Source organism: Mustela nigripes, chromosome 14 (assembly GCF_022355385.1).
Source record: "Mustela nigripes isolate SB6536 chromosome 14, MUSNIG.SB6536, whole genome shotgun sequence".
In the NCBI taxonomy this organism is placed as follows: Eukaryota; Metazoa; Chordata; class Mammalia; order Carnivora; family Mustelidae; genus Mustela; species Mustela nigripes.
In genome coordinates this window covers 23,195,562-23,210,923 of record NC_081570.1, presented here as the reverse complement: position 1 = coordinate 23,210,923, position 15,362 = coordinate 23,195,562, and the positions used below count along the sequence as shown (strand labels likewise).

The window sequence follows — 15,362 nt, the reverse complement described above, 5'->3', positions numbered from 1 at the left end:
AAGAGGGAAAAGCAGACTCCCTGCTGAGCAGGGAGCCCAGTGTGGGGCTTAATCCCAGGACCTTGAGATTATGACCTGAGCAGAAAGCAAATGCTCCAGGGCTTTAAAAAAATTAATGCTATTTGGGGCACCTGGGTGGCTCAGTGGGTTAAGCCTCTGCCTTTGGCTCAGGTCATGATCTCAGGGTCCTGGGATTGAACTCTCTGCTGAGCAGAGAGCCTGCTTCCCCTCTCTCTCTGCCTGCCTCTCTGCCTACTTGTGATTTCTGTCTCTCAAATAAATAAGTAAAATCTTAAAACAAAACAAAACAAAAAAACTAATGCTCTTTGACTGATAGTTAAAGTCAAAGCTCTCCACAATCTGACCCCAACATACCTTTCAAGCCTTACATTTTAGTACTTGACTGTATCCTCTTCTTTTCTTAAACAAGACTCCTAAATGTGCCTTGTGCTTTCCTGCCCCATGCCTTTCCTTAAATCATTTCTTCTTTCAGGAATACCATTCCTTCCCCTGCTGCCTGACAAAATTTTATCCGTTCTTCTAGAACTAGCTCAAATTCCACCTCTCTTCCAGCCATCGGGGCCTGAAATCAATTCATCATCTTCAAGCTAATTCCTAAAACCCTTTCTTTAACCTACTCTTTTGGCATTTATTACATTTGCCTTTTATTAAAGTGACCTGCATAATTATCTCATTGCCCTAGGCAGTAAGGCCCTTAGGCAGAAAACCTGGTATGGCTATTGTACCTAATATAGAATATGAACCTAAAAAATACTTGTTGAATAAATGAGTAAATGAAAGCACTAACTAATAATCACTACACATCAGGCACTCTGGGAGATAAGAAAGAGCTATGTCCCCTGTTCTCCTAGGCCTTATATATTCTTTTAAAAGAAAAGTTATGATAATCACAGAAGAACAGAGATCTTTTAAAAATAGTAACTAAAGTAGCTATCATATACTGAGTTTCTACTATAGACTAGACATTAATCTGGCTCTTTACAAATAAGCCTGTATTTAAATCATTCCATCATTTCTGAGACACAGGCATCATCCCCTCTATCTGATAGTAAGAAGTTGAGGGTCGGAGAATAGGAGTCTGCTCAAGGTCATATATTAGTTTGCAGCAGAACTAGGACTCTTTCTGATTTATGTCTAATTCTAAAAACTCTCAACATCATTCCACTATATCATGTTTCTTTCCTGGTTGCAGCTCTAGAAATATTTTAAAACAAATGCTTCTTTTTGGCCACTCGGTTATTACTAGAAATAGCCTATACATAGAAACCTGTACAGCACAAAACCAGAGAGCCCCTTCCCTTCTCTACCCTTGTTCTGAGACAGAGAGGTAGCCCTTTCATCTTACTTGTTTCACATTTTACCCCTGCAAGAGTGACTTTGGGAAATTCCATTCCTTTTTAATGAGTCTGTATATAGGACAGAATTCTTTGGAACAGAAGCAATTTATTATAATGTAATCAGATGCCAGACTTAAATAAAATTACTGAGCTCTGAGTTACAAAACATTTTCTACTATGAAAGGTGTTTTGTCAATAATCAGACTTACAAACATGTCAATATTTAGAGATGAAACTACAGAAATATGGAAAAACTCAAAAGTCATATGCAACAGCTAGAAGCATCATGTGGTAAAAAGGGCCCTAGCTTCTGTGTCCTAGTTCAGGTCCTTGACCTACTATAATTTGTCATTAACCACAAGGAAATTACTTATCACCAAGCATTAAGATAGAAACTAGGAATATAAGAACGTCTGGCTGGCACATCAGTGGAGCATGTAACTTTTGATCTTGGAATTGTGGGCTTAAGCCCTACAACTGGGTGTGCAGATTGCTTAAAAATAAAATCTTTTTTTTTTTTTTTAAGATTTATTTACTTATTTTAGAAAGAGAAAGCAAGAAAGAGAAAGAGTGCACACTTGGGGAGAGGCAGAGGCAAAGGGAAACAAGCAGACAACTCCCTGAGTAGGAAGCCCAACAAAAGGCTCAATCTGAAGACCCTGAGATCATGACCTGACCTAAAATCAGAGTCAGATGCTTGATCAACTGAGCCATCCAAGTGCCCAAAAATGAAAAGGGGGGGGGGAGGGACGCCTGGGTGGCTCAGTCAGTTAAATGTCTGCCTTTGGCTGAGGTCATGATCCCAGGGTCCTGGGATCCAGCCCTGCATCGGGATCCCTGCTCAGTGGGGAGTCTGCTTCTCCCTATGCCTGTTGCTCCCCCTGCTTGTGCTCTGTCAAAAAAATTTTTAAAAATCTTTTAAAAAAAGAAAAAAGGAAGGAAAAGAAAGGAAAGAAAGAAACTAAGAATATAAAGTAAAATGGAGATAATACCCACAGTGGAGGTTCTTAAGAGAATCAGACGCACAAATGTGCGTCTTGCATAATGCCTGGCACAGAGTATATATCCAATAAATATCAATTCCCTCCCTTTTAGGTAAAATTACTTTGTATCCACAGTGATTTTGCTTAGAACTATAAATATAAGGGTTTCCCAACTTTAACACACCAAGATCCCACTCACATTTATTTTTCTTTTTTCTTTTTTTTTTTTTTAATTAATCAATAACTGGGGCAATTGAGTGGCTCAGTTAAGTGTCTGCCTTTAGCTCAGGTCATGATTCCTGCTTCAGGGGAGTCTGCTTCTCTCTCTGTCTCCTTCTCCCTCCTCTCATGTTTTCTCTCTCTCTCAGAAATAAATAAAATCTTTTTTTTTTTTTTTTTTTTTTTTTAACAGAGAAAGAGGGAACATAAGCAGGGGGAGTTAGAGAGGGAGAAGCACGCTTCCCACAGAGCTGAGAGTCCGACGTGGGGCTTGATCTCATGATCTCAGCCAAAGGCAAACGCTTAACAACTGAGCCATCCAAGCACCCCTAAATAAAATCTTTCCCAAAAAGTCACAAATAAATAAAATAAATTAATTGATAACGTAATTGTCACTGAGAGCACCTGATTAGCATGAGATAAACAATGTGATATTTTAACAACAAAAGCAATACCATAAAGTCTTGGTTAACCTGAAGGTAAATGCATGATTTTGGTTGGCTTTCTGAAACACTGGAAACAGTTCAGAAACCCTTCATGGAACCTTAGAGCGCTATGAACTCCTGATCAGAAATCACCGGCATACATCAGAGAAAGCCTGTGAGACAGATAGCAAATTCCTTATATCACCAGCCTATATGGATAGCAAATCTTCCATTCCTAAATGAAAGGTAGGAAGAGCCAATGAAAGTAAGATGTCATATTCAGAACACAGTTATCCTAAGATATATTAAACCCCACTGGAATTGCTTCTTGATTACCCTACTCTTCTACATGGTCTTTACCTTTTTTGAGCCTCCATACTTAGAGAAACAAGGAGCAGAAGCTTCAGGAGTGCTTGCTGGCTAACTGGTTATTAAAGGGCAGACAAAGAATAAGAGGAAGGTAACAAAACCACTGATGGGGCATTTCTATGCTTTGCATGTTAGCATCCAATCTTAGAACTCTATGCAGTATGATGTTATCAATTTCCAAGGATCACAAGAGCTACAGAAGTCATCAATATCACAGACTATAAATGTAGAGTTCCTAGGTCAGCCTGATTCACTACAGTATTTGATGGTTTGAGAAGTAGGACTGTAGCCTTTTCAAAACTTTTACCTACTCAATGATAACGTTGTTAGGGTCGAGGTCTTTCCCAGTCCCTTGGTTGACGACTTTCATGGAGAGGGACACTTTTATCCTATCATTTTTCATCTGTAAAAGACAAAAACAGTCACCAACAGCTAAGAGTACACCATTTAGACTGCTGGTCTAAAATTATCTAACTAAGCATCAAAGCTTTTATCACCATAACAAACACTGAGCTCCTCTAATGGCTGGGGTCCTGTACTAGAAACCCTGGGGGTACTAATGAGCATTATAAATAGATCTTGTGGCAAAATTACTTTAGGAAATGGTTTTTATCTCATTCTTCTCCTTCTGGGGAGGAAAGACAGAAATGGCTGCTCAGAAATTCAAGGCTGGGGTGCCTGGGTGGCTCAGTGGGTTGGAGCCTCTGCCTTCAGCTCGGGTCATGATCTCAGGTCCTGGGATCGAGCCCCACATCCGGCCCTCTGCTCAGCAGGAAGCCTGCTTCCTCCTCTCTCTGCCTGCTTGTGATCTCTCTCTCTGTGTTAAATAAATAAAATCTTTAAAAATAAATAAATAAATAAATTCAAGGCTATGGAGGTAACCAAAATCCAACCAAAATCAAGGCCTTTTAAGAATATAAAACCTGGTTTTTCCAGGTAATTTCAGCATAATGATGGGTTCAGAGATCCATGAGACCAGAACTCATTTTTAAACATTCCAGACTAGACTAGATCCCCTTTTGGACTTAGTCTAGTGCATTTTCAAACATGAAGGCAATTGTTAGCCATGTTGGTCTTCTTTTGCTTCTTCCGACACCTGACTCCTTTTTCCACTTTGGGGTCTCTACATCAGTCATTCTCTCTGCCTAGAATATGCTTACCCTAATTTTTCACATAACCAGTGCCTCTTTCTTTAGGTCTCAGCTCATACATCATTTCCACAGAGAGCCTGTTCCTGACCAAATCTACTGCTGATAATGCTTGAGCCCATTATAGCACTTATAATAATTTATAATTATTTTATATATATGTTTGCTTACTTTTACATTTGTTTCATCCAGTTACATTCTATATAAGCTCCATAACAGCTGAGGTGACCTAGGTCTGACTCACTCTTACATCTCTCAGACTAGTACATATTAAGCACTCAAATCTTCTCAAATAGTATCTCTTTCAGACCTATCTCCCCTGTCATTCTCCGGTACAAGAGCAGGCTGCCCACATCCACAGCCTTCATGCCCTCAAGTGAGCTGCTGTTAACCAGCTCCTTCAGACCTTTCTCACTTGCCTCACACTGCATGGTGCTGGGTATTCAGAGCAATAACGGGAAACTCTGTCTCTTTTTACTGTTTTGGTCCAAACTAAAGTGTACCTGGCAGCTATTCTTTTGAAATTTACGACAAAGACTAGTCCCATAAATTAAGTTTTCTTTTCTCTTTTTGGTTCTTTTTTCCCCACCAACAATTCAACTTCAGGAAAGTTCTATAAATATGTACTTATTGCACCACACTTATTAGAGTTTATACCACATCCCCTCTGAGTTTACAGGACAGCAACCAGAAGATTTCAATACAGGACAGAATATAATGGCAGGATTCAAAAATAAGATCATCAGCCACAGTTAACAATATATACACATTTGCCATTATTAAATACCAACACTGCCCCCCACCCCCCAGCTTTTCCTCAGTCTAACAACATGAAGGTTGCATGGAACCTTACCTCTCGACCAATAAGCTTCACCCACACTTTGTCTCCAACATCTACTATCTCAGAGGGCTTATCCACACGACAGGATGACATGTGAGTTCGATGGACCAGACCTGGGTACAAGAAAAAAATGAAATAAAGCACGGGGGTATATCTGGTATTTATACTCTAATGAGGTAAGGAGAAGATGGGAGTTGAGAATTCACTGAAAAATGTCTGTTACTTTAAAACTGTACATTAAGGGGCGCCTGGGTGGCTCAGTCCCACATCGGCTGCCCACTCAGCAGGAGGCCTGCTTCTCTCACTCCCTCTCCCTCTCCCCCTACTTGTGTTCCTTCTCTAGCTGTGTGTCTCTCTGTCAAATAAATAAATAAAATCTTTTAAAAAACAACTGTAAATTAAAACAATCTGAGATCATTTTTTGTACTTAACACATATTGTTTAAAAATAATGCTCTATGTTAGCAAACGTGATACAAGAACAACACATTAGTAAAACACAAGTCAGTGAAAGTCTTTGAAAGCAAGGGCATCAAAATGTTTATACTTTTTTTTTTTTAAGATTTTATTTATTTAATTTGACAGACAGAGATCACAAGTAAGCAGACAGGCAGGCAGAGAGAGAGAGAGGAGGAAGCAGGCTCCCTGCTGAGCAGAGAGCCTGATGCGGGACTCGATCCCAGGACCCTGAGATCACGACCTGAGCCGAAGGCAGTGGCTTAACCCACTGAGCCACCCAGGCGCCCAAAATGTTTATACCTTTGATGCAACAATATCATCATTAGAATTTTTCCAAAAGAAAAACTCAACAGAGGCAAAAACCAAAAACCTAAGGGTATATAAAAGTGCTTGTAGTATTATTACCTACAAAGGTTTAAAAAAAGATATAAAGCAATGTAAATGACCAATAATTGGAAAATTAGCTTGGTAAACTATGGTAAATCAATCAAATGGAAGAGTAAGAAGCCAACTAAATTACAATTACAAAAAATAATTATGATAGATGTTAAGTGAAAAAAGAAAATCGAAACAAGGTGCCATTTTTAATCTATTAAGTTAACAGCATATTTAGAAAATAACACCCATAGGGGAGAGTGTAGTAAAATAAGAAAGATTCCTAAGGCTAGTATAAAATTTTAAAAATCATTTAGCACTGATTAACAAGAGTGGTAAAAATACTTAATAAAACTAATTAAAAGTTAAATGATGGATTAGTTATTAAGTTATTTTAAAAATATTTACAATAGAGATATTTTTCTGTCTGTCCAAAGTCCTTTCTTGGGAGAACCACCTCCCCTACTTCTTTAATAGACCATTTCAGATTTTTATGAATAAAATTATTAAAATATTAATCAACATCACCTTCCCTACTTTCTAAAATAAGTCTGGTCCATCAGATTTGGTTGAAGCTGATGTAACCCCCAACTGCGGACACACGACACGTGCTTTATCAATCAAGATACTTCACCCCACTGAGTGATTAGCTAAATCAATTCATCTCTTTCAAGACATTTGTCAGGATAATAAAACTACAAAAATTTACCAATGCCCATCTTTACCACCAGGTGGCAAGAGTTGGCCAGAGGTAAAAGAAAAAGCCCTAAGGGTGTAATCTGAGCACCCAATACAGTCCTAGGGAAGCTAAATTTATCCTGCCACCCACAGTGAGAATGGCCAAAACATTTCTCAACTGCGTTTCTGTCCCCTTCGATGTATTTTGAAAACAGAAAAAATCAGAAACAAACTAGGGGCACCTGGGTGGTTCAGTCAGTTATGTGTCTACCTTGAGCTTAGGTCATGATGCCAGGGTCCTGAGACTGAGCCTGTGTGGGGCTCCCTGCTCAGCAGGGAGTCTGCTTCTCCCCTGCCCCTCTCCCTTCAGTTTGTGCTCTCACGTGCATACACATTCTCTCTCCAGTAATAACTTCTTTTAAAATAAATAATAAATTACTATATTAATATGTTAAACAGATTGTGAACTTAGTGACTGGTACAGGGAAAGACAGTTCACCAATTTATTAATTTACAACAGAGGATATACTTTTTTTAAAAGATTGATTGATTTATTTGTGAGAGGGAAAAAGAGCGCACACACGCATACGCAGGGGGAGCTGCATGCATAGGGAGAAGCAGGCCTCCGCCAAGCAGGGAGCCTGACTCAGGGCTCCATCCCAGGACCCTGGGATCATGACCTAAGCCAAAGGCAGACACTTAACTGACTGAGGCATCCAGGCTCAGTTCTGAGGATATAATTTTTTAAAATTCCCAGTCCTTGCCTATTAGTTAAACTACCCACTGCTCTCAGTATCAAATACCTAAAAAATTGGGTAAGTGATCACAAATTGCTTTAACACAGAATCAGAACAAAATGGAGACACATGGTTTAAGATAGGTTTCCAGTCCACAAATTTAGGGGACTATCACTTCCTCTTGGAATAGATAAATAGAATGATACAACTGGATTTCAGTCTCCTAAATTATAATTTCTTTCCAATCCCTTTTCTCTGGAATCACACCCAGATTATCTTGTCACCGTCTTGAGTGCTCTCATCTCTTTAGTCACAGATTTATAGGCAATTACCTGGCATACATCTATGGCTAATTCCATACTCTGTATGGGGGATTCATTACCAGCTGCATTATCAGAGGACAATCTATATTCTTGGGAGGTATTTCACTGCCAGCCACATAAACCACCCAGAACTGGATTAAGTGGATATGGTAGAGGGCACAAAATAACACATTTGAGGCCCCCTTACTCTGTGCTGGATACCTCATTAAATACAGAACATCCACACAATCATTTAATCCTTGTATCAACCCTGTGATATAAGTTCACATAAGGAAATACTATAGATGTTAAATACATTGTACAAGATTATAAAGCTAATTAAGAACTGCAATTCGAATGTGAGTCTGTAGGGTCTTCTACAACATACTGATATTTCTCTATTTTTTCTTTTTTATTGATCTATGTTCTCATTAAAAAAAAAAAAAAAAGATGGTCTCATCTATAAGTAGAAACACATCTAATTCTGCTCCAGCATACACTCCAAAATGAACAGGAACAACGAAAATGCTTTGCTTGTCCATCTACATGGAAGCGAGCTCTTCAGAGCAGTTTGTGCCTGGATTTCTGACATGAAGTCATAAATGCCCAAAGGGCATATCAAGTCCATCATTATGTTCAGTAAACCCAACATGACACTTAAACAGACCGAATCCCATCTGAGTGTCTTCTGGTAAAAGAAATTTTGACAACGTGGAAAGAGCTAGCATCTCAATCACTATATATTAAAAGAAAAAAAAAAAAACAGAAGTAGCCTATTTATTGTTCACTTAAAAATATTCTCCCAAATGTGTTGTTCAACCTCAATTTCTTTCACAACTCCCACTGTCTACAAAGAGTTTCTAAAAATTAAACGATTAGAGCTATAGCCCAAAAATGTCAAAATAAAAGGTTCCCTTTATCTTTGGGGGATCTGAATTCCCTTTCTAGAATTTTCAAATAAGTTATCGCCAATCCATGGTATATGACAATAATGTAAGTCCACAAGTTAAAGTGCTTTCACACCCTTTATCTTGTTGCAATTATAGGTTTATTCAAATAGTTATTAAATAGCCAAAGTATTATAGGCAAAATGGATTCAAAGACAAATAAGACATGATCCTGCCAATCAAGAAACTCGAAAATAAACACATCATTCCCATTTCACAGATAAGGAAACTAAGGCTCAAGTTCGAAGCAACTGGAAGTCAAAAGCCAGTAACAGGCAGAGCTGGGGTTTTTTTGTCTTTTTTTCAAAAAGATTTTATTTATTTATTTAACAGACAGAGATCACAGGTAGGCAGAGAGGCAGGCAGAGAGAGAGGAGGAAGCAGGCTCTCCGCTGAGCAGAGAGCCCAATGTGGGACTCGATCCCAGGACCCTGGGATCAGGACCTGAGTTGAAGGCAGAGGCTTTAACCCACTGAGCCACCCAGGTGCCCCTAGAATTTATTCATTTAATAAAATGTACCGAATACCCACTATTCCTCAAATACTGTTCTAGGCCCCAACATTTCACAGCTCAGTGGATAACTGCAACTTCACTTATATTAGTACACTGCATTGTAATTTGTTCATATCTCTAGCATATGAACAATCTGAGAGCAGCAGGGACTATTTTCTTATCTCAGTGTTCCCACCTAACATAGTGACCAGATAATAGAATTCAATAATTATTTGCTAAACTAAATTAACTGCTAAAAATATTTGAGCTTCAGGGTGCCTGGGTGGCTCAGTCAGTAAAGTGTGTGATTCTTGATCTCAGCTTAGGGCTTGATCTTGGCCTTTGTGTTGGGCTCCATGAAGTAAAAATATTTGAGCTTCTACCATAAGCAAGACACCTTAAAAGTATAACATTAAAGAGTCTCTGGGGCGCCTGGGTGGCTCAGTGGGTTAAGCCGCTGCCTTCGGCTCAGGTCATGATCTCAGGGTCCTGGGATCGAGTCCCACATCGGGCTATCTGCTCAGCAGGGAGCCTGCTTCCTCCTCTCTCTCTCTCTCTCGGCCTGCCTCTCTGCCTATTTGTGATCTCTCTCTGTCAAATAAATAAATAAAATATTTTTAAAAAAAAAACAAAAAAATAAAGAGTCTCTGATCCCAAAATTTCACGTGCTGGTAGGGCAGAGGATAGTTGAGAAAAAAAATAAAAGACCTTCACAGAAGACTGCACTGACACTATGATAGTCACTAGCCATGTTGCTGTTTTAAGTTTAAATTAAAACAAATGAAGCTAAAAGTCAGTGGCTACATTACTGGATAGCGCAGATGTGCTATAATACAAAAATATATCTGGTCTTTGTCCCTGGTTCCTACACAGCCTGTACACATCTCCTATAACTCTTGGAATCTCTCCTGTGATAGGATAGTCTTTTGTTACTCATATACCCCTTCTGATCACACCAGTTTGTGCTAATGAGGTGACTTAGGGCAGGGCCCCTATATGTCTCTGGATGGGCCAACTCTCCAGAAGATCAAATGAGAGGGTTGGAACTTTCAGCCCCACTGGTCTCCAGGAAAGAGGGCAATGGGCTAGAGATTAAGCTCTATAAAAACTCGAACAAATGAGATTCAGAGAGCTTCCAGGATAGTGAAAACATCAGTTTGTTGGGAGGGTGGTGTGCCAGAGAAGACATATAAGCTTAGAGTACACCTACCACTCATATCTTGCCATTCTAGCAAATTAAAAAACTTGAGGACGGGGTTGTGGGAACCCTTGCTTCATAGGGCACCAGTCAGAAGTACAAGTGGCTCAGGACTTATGACCAGCATCTGAAGCAGAGGCAGTCTTGCGAGTCTGAGCCCCTTTAACTTGTGGTATCCGACAGTTACTCCAGCTAGATAGCGTCAGAATTGAATTAAGACACCTGCTACTGGAATCTGGAGAATTGGTTAGTGTCAGAAAACACACTGGAACAGATATAGAACATTTCCATCATCATAGATGGTTCTATTAGACACCACTATAGATGGGGGGAAATCTAGTTTAGATCTGAATACTAGGAAGATGTCTTCAACTCAGTAATGGTAAAAGTTCTGAGAATAGAAGGCAGAGACAAACAACCCAAAAGTCTCCTTTCTTGAATCAAAATGTTAAAATCTGGAGACCAGAATTATTTTATAGCTCAGTCCTGTTGGCATGGAACTTAATAATCTTCCCCCTTCGAGAGCAGAGAAGCCAAAATACAACTGTTCAAGTTATACAGTAAACCCACAGAAAAGCCCAGGATTAGAGAGTTCCCACCTAATTACTTGGCTTCCTGAGCAACCCCTCTGAGGCTTTTCTCAACAGCTGTCAGACTAACAGATCATTTGTAAGGAGGAAGCCACAGTCGGAGGCATCCCCTGACAGGGCATGGACACGAGTGAGTGGAAGACTGACTGCTAAGAGGTGGCAGGTCTTTCATCTCCATACAGTCCCCAAAGTGCCACATAAACACACAAGCATGGATGGGACTTTCAAATACTGGGAGCTATGGCGAGTACACCAAGAAAATCTGTCTTCAGATCAGAAAAGGTACATGTCTAGAGGGACCGGGATGAGTTCCCTCCCATTAAATCCAAACAATGGAAAATGAGAAACTTTATAATAGATTGCTACTGCTAGCTTGGAAACTACTGGTGAGCCCTTTCTAATCAAGATGCAATTTGTGGCACAGTAATCTCCAAGGCTGGAAGCAGGGCTTTATTATCGAAAGATGAGCTGTTGGACTTATTTTAAAGGAAAAATTTTGTTTTAAAAAACTGTCCAAAGAAAAAGTCCCAATTCCATGTCCATGTCTCCCCTAGCAAACTGAACACTCCAGAGGTGACCTCTGTCAACAGTTTGTTGAGTACGCTTCTTAGGCTTTCTTCTAAACATATGCAGTAATTCCAAAACTACACAGGCTAATGTATACATGCTTTAAAATGTAGGTAGGGACAGGATGCCTGGGTGGCTCAGTCAGTTAAACATCTGCCTTCGGTTCAGGTCATGATCCCCAGGTCCTGGAATCTAGCCCCGCAGACATCGCATTGGGCTTCCTGCTCAGTGGGGAGCCTGCTTCTCCCTCTCCCACTCCCCATGCTCATGTTCCTTCTTTCACTATCTCTCTCTGTGTCAAATAAATAAATAAAATCTTAAATAAATAAATAAATAAATGAAATGAAGAAGGCACCAGCATCAAAGTATCATGCTTCTTATCATCTGCATAGTTCACTGCATAAATGTACATAATTTATCTAAGTCTATGCTACAAACTAAATCTGCTGAAAGACTACTGGATTAAAGAAGAAGCATATTAAAAATGTGATTTTGGCATTGCCAAAATATACAACAATTTATGTTCCCCAAAATAAGTAAAACTATTACTGAAAATACCTATTTCCAAAATTTGTTATTAATAGTAATTTTGGTAAGTTTGTACTTAAATTCCAGTTAGTTAACATACAAGGTAACAGCAATGTCTTTAGCATTTGTTAATCTCAAAAATCTTATGAGTGTTTTAAATCACTTTAAAAAACTATTTTGAGATAATTTTAGATTCACATGTAGTCAAAAGAAATAATGCAGGGAAATCCTGGGTACCCTTTACCCAGTTTCTTAACTGTAACAGTATCGCACTTCTGGTGTTCTCTGAGCTATTCCAGCAAATTATCAGAATGAGGGGGTGGGGTGGGAGGTGTGGGAACATTCAAATGTGTAGCCAATTTGACAGAAGTGTGGGTAATCTGGGGACCTGATGCTTATAACTGGCGTCTGAAGTGAGAGCAGTCTTGTGGAATGCAGCCCTGAAGTCTGTGGAGTAGCAGAGGGCTCTACCTCTGGGCAGTTAGAGTCAAAATTGAATTGAACTGTAGGATACCCAGCTGGTGTCAGAGAATTGAAGAACTGGAGAACTGGTTAATTACCCGCCACATTCGGCAATGGCAATAAACACCTGCAGTACTGACACTTTCCACAGCAGAAAAGATCCTAGGGAACATGCTGAGTGAAGAAGTCAGTCAAAAAGACATGTTGTATGATTCCACTTAATAAGAAATGCCCAGATGAGGCAAACATATAAAGACAGAAGATAGACTAGTGGCTGCCTAAGGTTTGGGCAGGCAGGATGGTAATTTGGAGTGACTGCTAATACGTACAGAGTTTCTCTTTGAGCATGATGAAAATGTTCTCACATTAGATTGTAGTGATGGTTGCAAAACTGTGGATATATTAAAAAAAAACACTGATTTGTACATTTGGGTGAAATGCATGGTATATGAATTCCTTCCCAATAAAACTGCAAAAAAAAAAAAAAAAACAGCCTGTAACACAAAAGGAATCAGGAATCATAAGGTATGCAACCTTCTGGGATTAGATTTTTTCACTCAACATAATTCTCTGGAGACTGAGCCAGATTGTTGCATACATCCATGCTTCATCTCATGTCACTTTACTGCCAAGTAGCGTTCATTGCATAGTGTGCCACAGTGTAAGTTAGTTTTTTTTTTTTTTTAAAGATTTATTTATTTGAGAAAGCAAGAGAGAGAGAAAGAGAGAGAGCACACACAAAGCAGAGAGGGGCAGAGGGGGAGAGAGAGACAGAATCCCAGCAGGCTTTACATTAGTTTTAAATCAATCTGGAGAAGGAGCATCTTTTAAGACATTTATCAATCAATTGTTATTCTTTCTCCTATGAATTCTTTCCATATTCTTGGCTCCTTTTCCTACTTTCCCTTTTTTTAAATTAGTCTTCTGTCATGTGTCCTACAAATTCTTTTTCCCAATACACTTTGCTTATGATTTTTAAAATAAAATTTTTTACTTTTATGAAGTCAAACACCATTCCATATTTTTCTAATATCCTTGTAGTTAAATTTTTTTGCATTAACATCTTCAATAAATCCTTAATTTATTATAGCACAAGGAATAAGCAAGTTGAGATTTTGGATCTACTAGCACTGCAGTATGGTAAAAAGCCTATGGGCTAAGAATTAGGAGGCTCAGGTTCTAGACCTAGCTATGCCATTACCTAGCTAAATGACTCTGAGCAGGCCACCAGTCTATAGAACCTGTCTCTTCTACTTAACACAACTATTTTAAGAAACAAATAAGATTATAGATATTAAGGGGATTCTCAAGAAATATTCAACTAATGTCTATCACTTTAAAAAGAAAAATTAGGGGTGCCTGGGTGGCTCTGTGGGTTAAAGCCTCTGCCTTCGGCTCAGGTCATGATCTCGGGTTCTGTGACCGAGCCCTGCACTGGGCTCTCTGCTTAGCTGGGAGCCTGCTTCCCCCTCTCTCTCTGCCTGCCTCTTTGCCTACTTGTGATTCTGTCTGTCAAATAAATAAATAAAATCTTTTGAAAATAAATAAATAAATAAAAAGAAAAATTAAAGCAGAATACATATAATATATTCATATCGATTACAAAACTACTCCCATTCCCTGTGCCATATACTAGAAAATCCACATCAGTATCAGAGAGGGATTAGACTGCCCTACCCCAAATTCTAAGACCAGAGAGGTCAAGCGCCTTGCCTAAGGTCACAGGTGAAATTTAGACAAGAGCTGGTTCCAGAAGTAGCTATACCCAGCCCCCAACCAAGTCAGAGAGCATCATTCTTCTGAGTTAAGACCAACAAAAACATGGACTGTCATCATTTGTCTATATCCATATCTCTACACTAAAGACAAAAACCAAAGTACTGTCTAAAAAAGAGTCTATAATCAGGATGTGGAGGGGTGACAAAAGACAGTGGAATGGAAGGGCTGACTTTCAAGTGACAGGTTCCCACCTTGCTTCCGACAGCCTGGGATTTTGATGAAGGCTCCATAGTCTGTCACCATAGCAACCTATAAAGACCAAAAAAAAAAAAAGAAAGAAAGAAAGAAAAAGAAAAAGAATCAATGTCACACAAATGAGAATCTCTCTTCCATAGCATTTAACCTAGTCTCCCTGAATTTCTACTTGGCACTGACTTGCAGAGCTCCCTAAAACTATGTTCTGTCAAATATTCTTTCTGTTCTTTTTGAACACATGAAACACACTGCTGAGACTGGAGTGTTGTCAGATGGTATGACAAAATCTAGGGATGTCCAAATCCCACACATACTGAAATCCCCAAAGGATATATCTGAAGAAAAGGAACACACAGCAGAAAATCTAGTGATAAAGTTACACTTTCTATTAGCTGGGGCTGAGATCCCCAATCCCAATACAGAGAACTTTATTAATTTGGGATGGATTATATAGGACAGTCCTTTTTCCTAAACTTCAAGTCAAAACTGATGATATAGGCTGCTCTATTTAACTCCAAACCAGTCTTAGATTTTACAAGACAACTACAGAAAAAACCAATAGAGATATGTAACAGAACCTAAAAAGATGTAATTAGAGAGAAAAAGAGTTGTACCTGAGTCTTTTGTGGAGGTGCCCTAAGATGGAGAAGTTAGAGGCTTAATGAGCCTATGTAACAGGCAATAGTAATGAAAGGCCCAGAACCCCTGCC

The 15,362-nt window shown here is 39.2% G+C and overlaps 1 protein-coding gene across 1 annotated transcript in view; it reads right to left on the bottom strand.

Annotated features, from left to right (window-relative positions):
• ZCCHC17 (zinc finger CCHC-type containing 17) overlaps nt 1-15,362 on the bottom strand; it is a 56,183-nt gene that overhangs the window by 24,757 nt on the left and 16,064 nt on the right. Inside the window, exons 3-5 of the mRNA XM_059376966.1 lie at nt 14,649-14,706; nt 5,356-5,456; nt 3,666-3,757 (exon numbers count right to left, since the gene is read on the bottom strand). Of these exons, the coding sequence (XP_059232949.1) occupies nt 3,666-3,757; nt 5,356-5,456; nt 14,649-14,706 (251 nt within the window). The remainder of the gene's footprint in view (nt 1-3,665; nt 3,758-5,355; nt 5,457-14,648; nt 14,707-15,362) is intronic.